At 38.5% G+C, this 18,007-nt stretch overlaps 1 protein-coding gene across 8 annotated transcripts in view; it reads right to left on the reverse strand.

Moving 5' to 3' along the window:
- LOC126368378 (embryonic polarity protein dorsal) overlaps positions 1 to 18,007 on the reverse strand; it is a 70,935-nt gene that overhangs the window by 7,535 nt on the left and 45,393 nt on the right. For 5 of the 8 annotated variants that reach the window (XM_050012326.1, XM_050012329.1, XM_050012328.1 and 2 more), the window contains 3 exons: positions 13,555 to 13,784; positions 13,105 to 13,287; positions 6,597 to 8,457 (listed from right to left, as the gene is read on the reverse strand). In XM_050012326.1, coding sequence (XP_049868283.1) covers positions 7,165 to 8,457; positions 13,105 to 13,287; positions 13,555 to 13,784 — 1,706 coding nt within the window. In that variant the 3' untranslated portion in view covers positions 6,597 to 7,164. Of the gene's footprint in view, positions 1 to 2,901; positions 2,961 to 3,702; positions 3,751 to 6,596; positions 8,458 to 13,104; positions 13,288 to 13,554; positions 13,785 to 18,007 lie in introns of those variants that run through there. The other 3 variants (XR_007566579.1, XR_007566580.1, XR_007566578.1) reach the window with 3 other exon arrangements.

Here is an 18,007-nt window from a genome sequence, read left to right on the forward strand (position 1 = left end):
ATGAGCCGTATCAGGGGCCTTTGGCGGTTCAATAGTAACCCTAACACCAGGGTTGATCGGGTTGGTAATTCACCTCAAAACCCACAAGATAGAAGGAGACTGTAGCGAGGAGTTTCAAATATTGCATGGGGCGCAAAAGACGGGATTTTGCGGATTATCAACTCCCAGGGCTTGAAAGTTTGTATGAAACTATCATTTTTAAAATCGCGGACGGACCGCTAGTTTTTACATACATAGGCCAAGTCATTTATTTTGCATAATATAAGCAAAGTTTTAGAAACAGAGATATCTTTAGGGTAACCAGATACACATACACATACATACATAAACTCACGCCCGTAATCCCTAATGGGGTGGGCAGAGCCACAAGTAATCAAAGACAACTTGCAGCCACTGTTGATACGAAGTCCAAAGATGAATATGAAACCAGATATCTCTCTCATAATAAGTAAACCAGAGCATACAAAAAAAAAATGCACAATGTTGTAATATTTATAAAGTAGTATTACAGCCAATCAAACTTGTATTATTATTATTATTTTTTATTGACCAATAAACATGCATAAGGAAGAAAACAATTGTTTAAGGTACTTTTGGGAGATTATATTTTTCTATGCTAGAAGTCACGTGATAAGGGGTGACAAGGGTCCCTTCCTGGGCGACATGTGACCCACGTGGGGTGAAAATGGACCCATGTAAGGGTAAGTTTTTAAATTCAAATTTTAAGCAGCTTTTCCTTTTTCATACGTTACGCTACCATATTAGAAGAAATCTTAAAGTTAGCTGATATGATGAACATACAAGATACATACATAAACCCATAACTTTATACATGCAGAGATACAAGTCATGGTAATATGCTTACCAGCATCTCGCCTTGATCATACCACATGCCTGGGGCCCGAGCCAAGTCGCAAACGACTACGAAAAACGACATTGATGTAATTGTATGAGATCCACATGTCACCTATTGTCCATCCCATACATTTTTATCGCTTTTCGAAAAAGTTTGCAACGTGGCTAACCCCACTATTAAACATCGCCGCCCACTTTAATATTTTATTAAACTCCAAATTATAATTGTATAAAACACAAAACAATAGATCATGCAATGTCACTACAAAAATAAAAAAATGCAATACAAACACATTTAGTCCTCCACGATCTAGATTTAAATTAGTACTTCATGTAGCGAGCCAATATGTAGTGAGCCTCTTATACATTCTTTTACAAAAAAGTTACTTAATATATATAAAAAAACGAGATTGAAAAGTACTCACTTACTTACCATGATAGATTAAGATTAGGCATAAATTACTCCCATAATTACCATCAGATGACATTGCGGTCAATGCTTATCTTCCATATAAAAAAAAAACTGTCAAGATGGGTCGAGTAACAAGTCGTCAGAATACAATGTTCTGCCGCCTTTAATGCGCTTGCGCACCACATAAGCGATTAACGGGTAGTAGAAAGTGCGTAAAATACCATACCATCCAGACTTTGGAACGAATTTTCACGGACTCGTTTCGGATGTAGTGTGTTATCGTTGAATTACAAAAATCACTTTGTGTTCGGTTAGGACATGACTGGTCATCCGACTGTCCGAAAGTAAGATGATCCGTGCAATGGATCCCGGAAACTATTTATTTAAGTACGTAGTCTCTCAAAAAAAATAACATCATATATTCTTTTTTTTTACTTTCACTCTACATTACTAAACGCCATGCGATGCCCAAGTTGTACCTGTCATTTTCTTATCCGCCGAAAACGAAAGAGACGGATGGTTGACAGCTTTTAATTTTAAAATGAATGAGTGAATGAAACAATATTCCGGACGAATCAAATAGACATCTGGCCAGTATGCCACCCGTGTAACATGGTCAACTTAATTCTATAGAATTATAAGTAAATGAATTTTTTTAAAGAGTTGTATCAACTTTCTGCCTAAAATTGACGTGTGTTCCATAAATGCTACCACCTTTTTGCTTACCCGTTCCTTTCGTTCTCGACAGGTATAAAAATGACAGGTATTACTTAAAATTGCAACAGTAGTTTAAGCTCCAAAAAAAAGATTATACTACAATGATGGACTTCCTCAAAAGCAGCTTTCCTCAAAAATAATATAGATGGCGCTGTCTAGATTTAAAGTGATCATTACCTATTTTCTCTTTACTTGGGTACGGTCACGAGCATTAATATGTATACACTTTGGTACCATGTCACATTAACTTTTTTGACAAATTGAACTGTAAGTCTCACTAAATGTCAAATATGTTAGTGCGACAGAGTCCTAAAGTGGGTACATTGTATTGCTCATGACTGTACATAATAATTCAGAAATACAATGTAATGGCAGAAGCATATACAAAAATAATTGTTGCTTGATATTTGGATCACATTATGTATAGAATTATGTTGCTACCAATATTGCTTCTTATTTTGATCAGAATAATATGGGTGGAGGATGTAATTGTGCCTGGGTGTAATAAAAAGGGTCATCATTTATACCCAAAAACAATGATAAAAGATGCATATGTCTGTTATCCGTGAAATTAGAAGGTTAAACGAAGGAAAATTGTAATAATGTTTCCTATCCACTGGTTGCCTGGAAGAAATTGCTGCTTAGCAATAAGGCCGCCAGATTGTACTGTATCTTTCATCATCTGTGGTAATTTGTTTTGTATGTTGTGTGCAATAAAGTATATTTGATTTGAAAATCTTTTCAGCGCCATGTATATTGTTTTTGAGGAACGTATCTGGAAAGTCCGTTATTAGAAGACTAATGAGCTAACGTCTACAAAAGTACCACAGCAGCGGTTCTATACGCCCAGCAGTGGGAAGATCATGCCCAGCAGTGGGACACAGCTCTGTGTAGATGTCTGAAACAGATGGTTGTACCTGATCGAGGGGCGTGTAGATCCGAATCGGGGAATTGCCCATGTGCATCGGAGATTTGTCTGGAACAACAACATACAGCTCATTAACTTTTTAATATCAAATATTAACGACCCCGTGGTCCAGTAGTTGAGCGTTGGGCTCACGATCAGGAGATCCCGGGTTCGATTCCTGGTGGGGAAATATCAGAAAAATTACTTTGTGGTCCCTAGTTTGGCAAGGACATAACTGGGTGATCACCAGATTGTCCGAAAGTAAGATGATCCGTGCTTCGGAAGGCACGTTAAGCCGTTGGTCCCGGTTCTTACTTACTGATGTAAGTAGTCGTTACACGAGCCATGTCAGGGGCCTTTGGCGGCTCAATAGTAACCCTGACACCAGGGTTGATGAGGTTGGTACTCCACCTCACAACCCACACGATAGAAGATCAAATATTGAGGAAACGTTTGATCACCATGTATGATGAGGTTATAATCTTGATTTGTTTGACTAGATTTTAAATGAGTACGACGTTTGACCGATTTTACTGATGACGCCATAACTCAATATTTCCATACAAATTCTAGAGAAAATTTTCATTTTGACGTTTCGTAAAAAGTAAATAAATAAATTAAGAGGTGTGTCTATGATGAAATCATCGCGAAGGTCCGTGTTGCTTTATGGCTAAAATATATAAAAATACTGTATCGGGAAGTATTGTAATTTCCATTGGTTTTTTTTCTCCATTATCTCTTTTTACAAAGCTGAAAACTTCCTAATCGGTTTCGTCCACAAGCGTAAGGAAATTAGGAAAGCTATGCTCACCACTTGGCTCGGCCTTGATCGGCTTCTGCTCCGTCTGCCAGTTGGCCCCTGCAACGTCCAGCACTATTAGATAATGCCAACATACAGTTACGATGTTACTATACAGCGGGGTAAAACACGACATTGAATTAATTCACCTAAAAAAGCGCACCCACTGTTATATGCGCAAATGTCAAATTGAAATGTTACTTTTTTAGATGAATTGCAACAATGTAGCGTTTATAAACCCCCTGTGCAGTCGAAACTAAAATGTGAATGCCAACACCATATAAAGCTGTAAAACATGCGATTAACTAACATCTATAACGCTCGCGATACGGGTTCAGCGTCGCGCGCGGTGTGAATTATATCGAGGGTTTACCCACGTAGATAGAATTCGCTGCGTGTACTGGTCAAAGCGCTCGATATAAGTCGCGACGTGCGCGACGCGGTGCCTATGCCGCTCGCACAGAGCGTCTCTTGTAAGTTGGCATACAATGGCAAGTTGCTAGAGTTTTTACCCGACTGCGGCAAAAAAGCAAAATAAAAGTTATTAAAAATCGGAAATACTTATTAGCACTATCTGTTATTGCCAACATAAAGTAGACGCTCTGTAGAAAAACCACGAAAAATTAAATTAAAAATACATATGAAAATAATATTTTAACGCTAAATAAAAATATCACTAACAACAATCATGCAATATTAAAAAAAACTTAAACACAGCTAATGTGCATATGTGTGGAAAATTAACGAAAAAAATAAAATAAAGAGAAACAAGCTTATTATAATGAAAAACAAAACCTGATGTTAAAAAAGACGAAATAAAAAAAATACAGTTACACAACCATGCGTCAAACAGTTCGTACCTGTCGCCTCTAGGGTAATCTATAAGGGTATAACGTACTAAAATGAAAAACAATTTTATTTCTATTAGCATATTAATATAGATTTCTGCGTCACTCAAGCTTTGCTTTACCAACTTTGTAAGTATAAAAATGTAAACCCTAGTAGTCACGAGCAACGCTGCAAAATAATAATAAAAAAATAGATTTTATTTTAAGTTACACCATTATTTTGCAGCTCGCTCGTTTAGATTTATAAGCTTACTAAAATATTCAACTATTTTCTATTTATAATTTGATTTTTAATTACATTTTCTCTCAGATATGTTTACTAAACACAGTTCAGCTAAGCTTTCACAGAACACATTATACTATGACAGAATTATACTTTTTGTACAAAAAGTGAGATTCTGTGTTGAAATGATGATTGATTACAATTGTAATATTATTTGTAATTCAATGACAGATATTTTTCCTTGTGCGGTAACAAAAGAGGCATAGTTATTGCGTGAAGGTTAGGTAGAGGAAATATTTAATTATTGTTAACAGAACCGAGTTTTACACAACCGAACGTTGTTTATACAATTCTTCACAATTTTGTAGAATAACAAATATAAAACAATCTTCATACCTCCTTTGATCGTTGAAGCATAAGCCCAATAACAGGAAGTGTAAAACATGTTTATATGTATGAAACATGTTTAACTGTATGAAACATGTTTAACTTTATGAAACATGTTTATATGCATGAAACATGTTTATATGTTTACCTGTAGGAAACATGTTTATATTAAACTTATAAGGTTAAGAGCTTGGTTCTCTTCTCTTCACGGCACACATATCCAAATTAGCATATGAAAATGGCTACTAAATTCGTTGTTTTCAAATATAAATAATTATAATATTTATAATGTAACTAAAATTCGAATCTTTTACGATTCCATCGGATATCTTCTATGTGATATTTCATTTTACAATTGCGTATGATTTGACAACCTTCATACAAGGCACCACTCAGACTGCAAAAATCCATTACAAGCTATGATAATATAATGGATTACTTCGATATTTTTATTTAAAATATATTGCAATTAAGTTAGTATTTTAAATAATCTCTTATGTAGAATAAGTTATATTATAAATTAAATGGTAACATAATTAAGTAACAGCCTCCGTGGTCTAGTGGTTAGGCTCACGATCGAAACCACTTTGTGAGACTGTCCTTTGTTTGGTAAGGACATTGCAGGCTTGAATCACCTGATTGTCCGAAAAAATAAGATGATTCGTGCCATGGAGGGCACGTTAAGCCGTTGGTCCCGGCTATTAGCCGTACAAAGCACCTCCACCAACCCGCAGTGGAGCAGCGTGGTGGAGTATGCTTCATACCCCTTTCGGTTGATTGAGGGGATGCCTGTACCCAGCAGTGGTATGTATATGGGCTGTTTAACACTTTCAAGGACAGAAGGTCTACGGTCGTTCCGATTCCAAGGTGTCACACATTACGAACCATCAATGACCCATGGTCTCTGTCCGTGAAAGGGTTAAGTAACATAATTAACTAGTTGACAATTTACTTTGTCAAAGTAAATGTGTTTGTACTTCAACTCTACCGCAGTAACACTATAAATCATATAGCGACTCTTTGAGTTCACAATAACGCAATTTTGTTAAACAAAAACTACAATAAATATCCCAAAATCTATAACAATCAAAACGAAACACAAATTGATCGACCAACAATAAGATTTCCTATGAAACAAATACATAAATAAATACAATAAACTTATAAATAGTAAATACAATAACGTGTTAGAGATATATTTATTTATGTTAGTAACACCCTTACCACTCGCTACCCTACATAACATAATAATTTATAAAATATCATTTAAATATGCGTAATATTAGACAATATATAAAACCCTCAACCGGAGAGGTGACTTATGTAAGTTCACCACAACCGAACACATCTCAATTTCCCATAGAATTCACGATATTCGTACAAAGTAGAAAAAAATGTTATATGAAAGGTCATATGTCACCGTTTTATTAATCAATAAATTCCATATGTAAATACACGGTCATAAAATTAAATACTTTGTACGAACACAAGAACAAAGTGAACAAAACAATACACTTACTCTCTTGCTCAATTTGCTGTATGAGAGAGGAATGAAGCGTCTTCTGTCGCTTCCGCTTTAAATAGTCCGTATCTAGAACACAGGCGACAAGTTAAAACACACTCTGTAAGAAAGTACTTAAAGATTATTTCACATAAGCTGCCCAATAAGTTCACAACTAATAAATTATGTAAAAAAATGTATAAGAGTTGGTAGACATAGGGTAATAATAAAAGTCTACAAAAATTTGGCATTGCGGGCGGACTAGGTCGGTTTAAGTCTTCAAGTTAAGTAGCTCGCCACTTCATACATTGATGCTCATAGCATTCTTTACTAGACGTATCATAGAAATCTTCTTCAAAAATATAGTACCAAGAGTTTTAGTTTAATTTTAGACTAGAATTTGTTAATAGACCGATTTCGTTTCAGTTTCAAAGTTTGAAAGGCTCATTGATTGACTTCGGTCACAAGGTCGTAGTATAAAATCTGGCACATTTTTTTAAATGTGAGAATTATGCTTAGTTTTGAAACTTGCTGCCATCTACCGGGGAATAGTAGCAGCTAGTTTCATCGAACTCTGAGACAGTAGCGTGCGGGGCTACTGCCATGTACAGAGCATAGTGTTCCGCTTCAGTCAGATCTAAGTCGTCCTGTAGCTTTTTGAACTGATTAGCATCTAAAGCCAAGACACTCTCAGCGACCAGGATAGTCTCGCCATCTGTCGGCGGGATGGGATGAAGGCTGGCCGGGCGGCGGAGTGAAGTTTGAGAAGTAGACTTCTCGTTCTCATCCCCGTGCAGAGAGATATGCGTGATACTGTCCGCATAGCTCAGGCCGGCCGTCGATGTGTTGTCTTTCAGAGACGTGTGCGACACTGACGACTTAAACTTAGACGGACGCAAGCCAGAGACGCTGCTGACGGAGCGACCCACCGGCTTGCCTCTAGACTCCTTCTTGCCTTCGGATTTAACGCTTGGAGCGGGAGACTTCTCCTTCCGTCGGAACAGACGGGAGAAGAACGACCGCTTCTTAACCGGAGGCAACGCCGGTTCGCTACGAGCTACCGATAATTCCGTACGATCGCGGTTGATAACCTCAGGAGTCCTAGTAATAGGGATCTGACGTCCAGGCTTCAGAATACTATCGACAGATGTCTGACTGGTTTTGAACTGTTCGGTCGTTTTGCGAACTCTCTTAGGAGGCAGCGGTGGGGCCCGTTCCTCCTCCGTATCTCGTTTGAGAGGCGTGAACTCTATGATAGGACCGCGGTACGTCTGAACCTGGACGTCTTCGTAAGGAAGCTCCTGTTCAGAGATAGGCAAAGGATTTTTAAACGCGAGTTGAAGGCTGGTATAGGTGCCAGCGTCGTTGAAGTCTTCCTCCATGTCGTTGTCGTTGTTAAGAGTGGTGGCGTTTTCAAGGCGAGTGCGGTTCTCGGAATATATCTCGTCAAGCTCTGCCACTTGATCTAACAAATCGTTAAGACTCTTCTCGTTAGAAGCGACTACATCCTGTGGTTCAGCCTCCTCTATGATCTCTATGTTACCGTTGAGATCAGCAATCACTGCCGAACCACTCTCCTCAGACACATTGACACTGTCACTTGTGGAACTGACTAAGGCTTCGTTCTTGTCATGTTTGTCTTGCTTGTCGTTGTTGTTGGTGTCTAAACGCTTATCAGCGAGTAGAAGGGTGAGCAGGCTGAGGTCTGGGAGAGGCTTCTTGCCGGTACCTTGGTACTCCGGGATGTACGTGAAGGGGATACCCAGGGACCGCGCGCCGTCCGTCGGCCGCTTCAGCTGGATGTACACCTGCGGGAAATCGACATGTGTGAATATTGGAAAATATTTGATAAGCTAGAACGGAGATTTTGCAAAAGGAACCAGTGCCGTAACTAGGGCGGTGCCAGCGGTGCCCAGGCACAGGGCGCAGACCCTGGAGGGGCGCAGAAATGACCAGACCAGTATCTAGTTTTGTTTCATGCATGGTAGTTAGTAGGTACATTTTGTTTTATTGCGAATATGGTGTAGACGCGCCCTCTGTACTATCTATATCTATGTCACCGTAAAATTGTAAATAACGTTAGATTATAATCTACCTCGCGAGATTGTGAACTGTCGAAAAATTGTGAAACGTAATATACTGCTTACAATTTAACGTATTATTATTCGTCAGATTATAATCTATCGAAGTAAAACTGTTAAATCACAATCTTACAATTGTCAAATTGTCAACTGTCCGACGGCTGTCCCTGATTGGTCGGCCTTACAGTAGACCGTTCTGTGTCCATAGAGTTAGGAATAAAACACAGGTGTCAGTCAAATAAAATAAATGCTCTTCAAGATTGTGAAATCAAGTACGTATTTATTAATTACTAGCTTTTGTCCGCGACTTCGTCCGCGTGGCGTGTTATATAAGAGAGAGATCTTTGTGTGTGTGGGAGTGCATACTTATGCAGTTTAGATTTTTTCATACAATTTTTTTCCCAATAACTCCCATTTTTCAAAATACAGCCAAAAATAAACTTTATATTTACTAAGGTATGCATGCATGCTAGATTGAATCAATTGATTGAATTGATTTTTTTTTAATTGATTGTTCATTGAGTTTTAATTTTAATACACACTTCCTCTCTTCCCTTTAACGTTGCTGTGCCCTACAGGGTGCATGTTTTAGTTCCTATGCCTATGTTTTCATACAAATGTTTTTTTCCCGCTAACTCCCGTTTCCGTGGGAATTTTGCAATATCCTGTTGCAACTAAGCTTTAAGTTAACTAAGGTACCTGCATGCCAAATTTCAAGCGTCTAACCTAAGCGGTTTAGATTTTTCATACAAAAGGATTTTCCCGCTAATTTCCGTTCCCGTGGGAATTCCGGGAATTCCTTTCTTAGTGCACCTCTACGGCACCTAAGCTATGTCCCTTCCAAATTTCCAGTCACTGAGTCAGTCAGTTTCTCCTTTTATTTAGATTTGATTTTTTCATACAAATGTTTTTTCCTGCTAACTACCGTTCCCGTGGGAATTTTGTAATATCCTGTTGCAACTAAGCTTTAACTTTACTAAAGTACCTGCATGCCAAATTGCAAACGTCTAACTTTAGTGGTTTAGATTTTTCATACAAAAGGATTTTCCTGCTAATTCCCGTTCTCGTGGGAATTTCGGGAATTCCTTTCTTAGTGCACCTCTACGGTACTTAAGGCATCTGCATGCCAAATTTCAAACGTCTAACTTGAGTGGTTTAGATTTTTCATACAAAAGGATTTTCCCGCTAATTCCCGTTCCCGTGGGAATTTCGGGAATTCCTTTCTTAGTGCACCTCTACGGTATCTAAGGTACCTGCGAGCCAAATTTCAAACATCTAACTTGAATGGTTTAGATTTTTCATACAAAAGGATTTTCCCGTTAATTCCCGTTCCCCTGGGAATTTCGGGAATTCCTTTCTTAGTGCACCTCTACGGTACCTAAGGTACCTGCATGACAAATTTCAAACGTCTAACTTGAGTGGCTTAGATTTTTCATACAAAAGGATTTTCCTGCTAATTCCCGTTCTCGTGGGAATTTCGGGAATTCCTTTATTAGTGCACCTCTACGGTACTTAAGGTATCTGCATGCCAAATTTCAAACGTCTAACTTGAGTGGTTTAGATTTTTCATACAAAAGGATTTTCCCGCTAATTCCCGTTCCCGTGGGAATTTCGGGAATTCCTTTCTTAGTGCACGTCTACGGTATCTAAGGTACCTGCGAGCCAAATTTCAAACATCTAACTTGAATGGTTTAGATTTTTCATACAAAAGGATTTTCCCGTTAATTCCCGTTCCCCTGGGAATTTCGGGAATTCCTTTCTTAGTGCACCTCTACGGTACCTAAGGTACCTGCATGACAAATTTCAAACGTCTAACTTGAGTGGCTTAGATTTTTCATACAAAAGGATTTTCCTGCTAATTCCCGTTCTCGTGGGAATTTCGGGAATTCCTTTCTTAGTGCACCTCTACGGTACTTAAGGTATCTGCATGCCAAATTTCAAACGTCTAACTTGAGTGGTTTAGATTTTTCATACAAAAGGATTTTCCCGCTAATTCCCGTTCCCGTGAGAATTTCGGGAATTCCTTTCTTAGTGCACCTCTACGGTACCTATGGTACCTGCATGCCAAATTTCAAACGTCTAATTTGAGTGGTTTAGATTTTTCATACAAAAGGATTTTCCCGCTAATTCCCGTTCCCGTGGGAATTTCGGGAATTCCTTTCTTAGTACACCTCTACGGTATCTAAGGTACCTGCATGACAAATTTCAAACATCTAACTTGAATGGTTTAGATTTTTCATACAAAAGGATTGTCCCGCTAATTCCCGTTCTCGTAGGAATTTCGGGAATTCCTTTCTTAGTGCACCTCTACGGTACTTAAGGTATCTGCATGCCAAATTTCAAACGTCTAACTTGAGTGGTTTAGATTTTTCATACAAAAGGATTTTCCCGCTAATTCCCGTTCCCGTGAGAATTTCGGGAATTCCTTTCTTAGTGCACCTCTACGGTACCTATGGTACCTGCATGCCAAATTTCAAACGTCTAATTTGAGTGGTTTAGATTTTTCATACAAAAGGATTTTCCCGCTAATTCCCGTTCCCGTGGGAATTTCGGGAATTCCTTTCTTAGTACACCTCTCCGGTATCTAAGGTACCTGCATGACAAATTTCAAACATCTAACTTGAATGGTTTAGATTTTTCATACAAAAGGATTGTCCCGCTAATTCCCGTTCTCGTAGGAATTTCGGGAATTCCTTTCTTAGTGCACCTCTACGGTATCTAAGGTACCTGCATGCCAAATTTCAAACGCCTAACTTGAGTGGTTTAGATTTTTCATACAAAAGGATTTCCCTTCACTACTCTGCTCCTATTGATTGTAGCGTGATGAAAAGTATACTATAACCTGTCCAGGAGTGTGAAGAATAATTGTACCAAGTTTCATTAAAATCCGTCCAGTAGTTTTTGTTTCTATAAGGAACATACAGACAGACAGACAGACAGACAGACAGACAGACAGACAAAAAATTTACTGATTGCATTTTTGGCATCAGTATCGACCACTTATCACCCCCTGATAGTTATTTTGAAAAAATATTTAATGTACAGAATTGACCTCTCTACAGATTTATTATAAGTATAGATTTAGTAAGTAATCAATAATTCTGACATCACATGGTAAGAAAAAATGTATCAAAATTAAAAAATTTTCGTGTGTAAGATAAACATGCTGGCGGCATAGGGGTGGCCCAAGGGCCACCCCCGCCGCACCCTAACCTACTGTTATGCCTTGTAAAAATTATGACAAAACACTATTATTCTAAAAAAGAATTATGGATATCTATTTATTAATCCCAAAAATAAGTTATACCTAACAAACCAGTATTCCTAGATGTTATTATGGGAAAGTAAAACTATTATGCTAAAAAACGTTATGCAAAAAGGATTATGATAATTAAAATTATGACAAAAACATTTATGCATTTTAAGAGAATCCCAAATTAACATTATGCTCACTCTAATAGTTTTGTAACTCTATGGTATAGCACGCGAGGTGCGTTTCGTATCACAATTTGACGGTTTCACTTCGATAAATTATAATCTACCGAAAAATAATACGTTAAATTGTAAGCAATATGATACGATTCATAATTATTCGACAGTTCACAATCTCGCGAGATTCCAATCGATAGATTATAATCTAACGTTATTTACAATTTTACGGTGACATCTATATGGCATTTTTCAAGCGATCTTGAAACAACAACACTTGTAAAGGTGGTTTTATATTTGTCTGATGTGTCGTGACGTGACGCGTCAGAACGGTATCGGTTTCATACATTTAGTACTAGCTGGTGCCCGCGACTTCGTCTGCGCAGGATTAGTATTTCGAACAATATGTTTATAAATTGTAGCCTATGTGTTATTCTGATGTATAAGCTATATTATTTTAAAGTTTCATTAAAATCCATTCAGTAGTTTTACTTTTTTTGTGATTACGGTTTACCTTAGCCTTGGGTCTTTACTATCGAGTACTTTGTGTCATTTCTGTATTTGAGCAAATATTTTTGAATAAACAATATTTATCCTAAAAAAAAATCTACTAAGTACCTATACCTTCGTAAACAAAAAATAGATAGATTTATTTTTATGCACATTTGTCCACTTTATTGTCAGAGCCTGGTTAGAGCATTTTTCAAGGGCGCAGTTGTGAAAGCCCGCACCGGGCGCATAAAAGGCTAGTTACGGCACTGAAAGGAACCTTTGCGACTGTGCGTTAATTTGATCGTAGACCTTTTACAAGACAAGTTTTGCGACAGAGGGACTGATCTGAGAAACCATTATCCATTAACCAGTGTCAGAATCTTTTTGATTTTTTCTTTATCTTATGTAGAGTGCAAACGAAATAGTTTTTTTGTTATCTAAGTATCTATCTACCTCAACATGTTCCTGCGTATGCGGGTCGCGGTACGCAGGCGCGGTGAAGGCGATGGCGACCTGCTTGTGCACCATCACGATGTTGGCCGACTCCTCCCACACCACGGCCGCGCAGCCGCCGCCGCCCGCGCCCTGGTCGCGCCGCTCCTCGTAGAACACTACCGCTATGTCTTCGCGGGTCACCTGGGGAGAACGACGATCATTTTGTAGAATATGATAAAAATCCAGGGATGCAGCTTGTCAGGGCCAAATATATGAAAGCACAGCCCTGAAAAGTTATGGTACAGATTTGTTTTGTGTACTTTAAATGTAATATTGAGAAAGCATGGCGTATGCCGAAGAAGAAGGCACCGAGACAATCCTGTTTAGGTTTAGCGATGTTTGTAAACCAATTTATGTGTAATGTATGAAGTGTTATAAAAAAATAAAATAAAGAAAACAAGAGCATACCTTCTCACAAAGCAGTATAAGCTCAGTGCCTCCCCTGGCAGCTCCAGCAGACGAGGATATACGCAGGATGTGAAGGTCGGACATGGCCTTCTTGTCGTAGATGACGTCGGAGACCACAGGCGCCAGTGAGTGGCGCACCTTGCCCGCCTCGTCCGGCAGAAATACTTGGAAGCATAATCGGACCGCGTTCAGGTCGATCGCTTGGGGCTGGTTGCGGTGCGCGTAACCCGCTGTAAGCAATACATGGCGCTTCTTATAGATCACCATTTAAACAAGGTTACCTACTTCCACCCTATCTGGTGACACGTTTTAGAGTAAAAAAGAATACCCAGACTAGCTAACAGATGTCTAAGGAAAAAGCTTCCCCCAGAGTATATTGCATCCTCCTAAGGCCGAGATATCCAGACACAATAGTTAAACAATGGAGTTTGGATTTTTAAAGAACATTAGGTCTTACGACTCTTAGTAATGACTCCGTTACCTCTGGTCGCGAGAAGTCTTCTAATTCAATTTGCAAGTAAAGTTTTATGGTAAACCAATGGATTTACTGTTTACTGAGTAATGACCTGTTTACTGAGTAATGACCCAGGTGAACCATAGTTTACGTAGGTCTTTTGTAGGCTTATCATTACTTTTCGTAAGATACTGCATACAAATGTATATTTTTGATAAATAGCCGATCATACCAAGGTTTTTAGCTTTCCTGTGATAAGGCCCTTATTGCCCTGCTGGTTATATCGTAAAGTTGAAGTATGAATTATTTACTCATACTTGTATGGCGCGCGTTTCGCTCTCACTTGGCTCTTCCAACCTCTTTCTTCTATTCGTGTCTAAACTACTAAACTAATGGAATGCAATTAACTATTGGGTGTGAATATGAGTTATTTCTGAAAAAAATATCTGAAATCTCAAAAAATACGAAGCGTTTTAGTGACCATGAACTTGTTCGTAGTAGAGTGGACGGAAGCGCGCAGATATTAGATCTAACAGTTCTAATTTCCGCCGCCCACTTGTCTACTTCCATTATGTTTTATAACTTCCACCTATGTAGACTTTATGGTACCTCTTTGTTATTAATTAATGTGGAACATTCTTGGCAATCAAATAACATCATTTATGTGCTTAGGTATGCAGCTTCAGAGAATGAAAAGACAGGTGTTATGTTGATGTCTTTTAGGAATAGCTCTTGAGGCCAGGTTTAGCGAAATCGGTCATCGTTCTTCTAACTCAAATAGAAGATGAGAAGAGAAGATAAATCATCTAATAGTTCATGGTAACAGAGGTTTTCTTCCGGTTGATAGTTTTCTTCAGGCGCGCGCGTGGCATTAATTAAAAGCCAAGTCGCTGAGGAGTAATTCCTATAGAGATTTAAAATGTTTGTCTAAAATATTTATTTTATCTCATTCTCTATAGCAGATTAACACAGCTCATTGCAGACTGTATATTGCAGCAACCAATATCTTACATACATTGATCAATCGAAGATGACGTCACGGGCACGCTCCGCACGCATGCGCGCAGAAATAGCGCGCGGCGTGTGCCGGGAATAGCGCATTGTTACTTCGCTACCGACTACACTCGCTACCAACATATGTTCCAGATCGGTGAAATTGATTTTATAAAATAGGTATTCCCTTCTCTTTGAACGTATATGAAGAGATAAATTCTTACATTTTATATTTTACTAGATCGAGTCTTCGATGAATGTAGTTGCAGATGAGACGTTAGTTATGTAAAAAAAAATACTATCCAAAGTGTAACTATGTTACCCACTAAGTAAAGATATTTTTGAATTTGTATTTGCCCAATAGTGGAACGACGTACTAACAGCTTTTAAACAACGACACGGGATAGACATATAGGATTCGCTATCGCCCGATACGATTGCAACGTACAGCTACTACGTTTTTGACCCGTTCTCTAAAACTGAAGTAGACATTGAATCGGGCGGGTACCTAGGAGGACTTACACAGGACGGAAAAAGGATCGTGTGATCCTTAAAAAGGATTAAAGTATTTTAGTTGAAGACAAACATCAAGAAAATGCTGTTAACGAGCGAGCGCGAAAAAGAGATGACTTTTTCGTTGGCGGAATTCTCTCTAGAAATAGACACCAGATGTTTCTTCAGGGTCTAATGACCTCGCTTTAGTAATGGCACCGATGTAGGTAGGACTTCTTTTTATACTCTTAAGAGAACGCAAGAAAGAAATCTTCCCAGAATGATGAACTATACCTATATCTCTTGCGAATTACACACGAAATGTTGCCCCAAGACTTCGTTTTGTAATGTCATCGATATAGGTAACTAAGGTACCTACCCTTTTTAAGAGGACGCAAGAGATCTTCCTCGAGAGACAAACTAAATCTACGCGTATGTGAACGTTTATCCCTGTCAAGTCCAATATACCCTAGGCCTTCGAAAGCATTTCATACAGATTTGGCAATGTTTTCAACACTATAGCAAGGCAAAATTCCAAAGTATCACAAGGAAGAAGCATGACAAGTTCTGATGCTCAATTTGTTTAAGAGTTCTGAATTTTAACTCTTATACCGGTTGCAGACGGCGAGCTAAGTTAGTTTAATTTAGTTCGCATAGCTGACGCAGTTTTCCAGTGTTTGCATAGTTTGCAGTTTGCACACTACTATAAAGCGTAAATGAACCCTGAATGAACAGGATCCGATACTTTTGGTTCACGCTTCGGAACTTTGACTTGCTATAGTGTTGAAAATATTCTCTAATCTGTATGAAATGGTTTCGAAGGCCGATCTTTCGTTAAAGTGAACAACACTGCTTATCATTCCAGGCATGTGGCAGTGCTTATTATGAGGTCACATCATGTGTAGCATCCCATAATAAATAGTAGTACTATACTAAGGCCTAGTAGCATTATAAACGGGTCGGTAGCCTACCAAAATTGCACCACACGAGTGGTGCAATTTCAAAAACTTCGCTTCTAACATTGCTACTTTAATAATAAGCGGTGCACGCCCGCAGATTACTTTTCCCCGACAAAACATAGTGAGGAACGTATGTGACCTAACCGGTATTGGGTTGGTCATCTGTTCGAGTTGGAGGACCAGATTGGCAGTCACTTCTCTAAAAGATTGGACCTATCAAATCTTCAGGTTACGGGGTCTGCTTACCTAATCTGAAGATTTGACAGGTCCTATTTTTTACATCCATTTTAAAAGCTGCCACAGAAACGCTGTTTGAATCATCTGATAAAGATGCCTGAGATGATGATTTTTTAAAAAAGCAACTGCTTGTCTGACCTTGTAACCCACGAAGGAAAAGCCAGCCCAATACAGGTTAGGACGGAAACAACGATAATGAGATTCGTTTTTCCAAGTGAAAGCAGTATTATAAAATAAATCCAGTAGTAAGCGAGATATTCCGTTTCACACGGATCTCAAGAGCCGCGTATTTTCGCGAGAGATCGGCAGCAGTGCGTAACTAGTGCGCGCACGCAATATTAACACGAAGCTGAAGATTCCTACAAATTATAACAGTGATATTGGGGTGCGGTGTATACCTTTGAATTTTATAATTAGCACGACTGACGATGGGAGTAATTTAAATTCAAAATCTATTACAAATTTATCGAAAGTCAATTTACAATAATGATTGTAAGTTATTTCGTAAAGTCACAGAGTACATAATAATGTTACATTTGGCTGTTGTGAAAAACACAACTTTTATGTTACAAGTTTAATGCACTCCCGTATGCAGCCAGTGATTAGTGGGACAGGGTAGTACTTACATATTCTTACGTTACGATGCAGTCTCATAAACAAAAGCACCGCGTCGCGGCGCAACTTTATCGTGCGGATTGGTTGAATGTACCGCCAGGCTCATGCTCGTAAACCCCTCAATGCCCCATCTGCTCCCATATAACAAATTTTACAATCATCTCGCAGTTGTGATGCTTTTACTATCATACTCGCAGTCACGCGCACCGCCGATTTATAACCACAAAATCCGTTCGAATATTATCTATTTTCTTATTAGCGTGCGTGCGTCATACCACCACCAAAACTTTGTTCAACCGATTTTGATTTGTGTAGTGGGATATTCATTGGTGTGATTAATTGGAGTTTCCATAGCAGCTTTGTGTTAAAAACGAATGAGATAGTAAAATTGAAACTTACAATTTAAATAAATAAGACTATTATTATTTAAAGAAACGACCGTGGGCCATTAGATCAATAGTGAAACCAATGGCAGGTTTACATAGTTTTGTAAATATTGGAAGAAAATATGAAACATTTATTTCAACAAAACTTAAAACATTGAATACGATAAGCTTCAGTCGCCTTATATCAGAAATAATTTTGCTGAAAGCATTTATATGCTCTGTACCGCTGGTAGTCAAATAATAATAAAGCTTAAATTCACACAATGTGCTTGTCTGTTTTCCATCTGACTGACGTATTGACAGTCTGACGGCGTAAT

This window comes from Pectinophora gossypiella, chromosome 7 (assembly GCF_024362695.1).
Source record: "Pectinophora gossypiella chromosome 7, ilPecGoss1.1, whole genome shotgun sequence".
Classification (NCBI taxonomy): domain Eukaryota; kingdom Metazoa; phylum Arthropoda; class Insecta; order Lepidoptera; family Gelechiidae; genus Pectinophora; species Pectinophora gossypiella.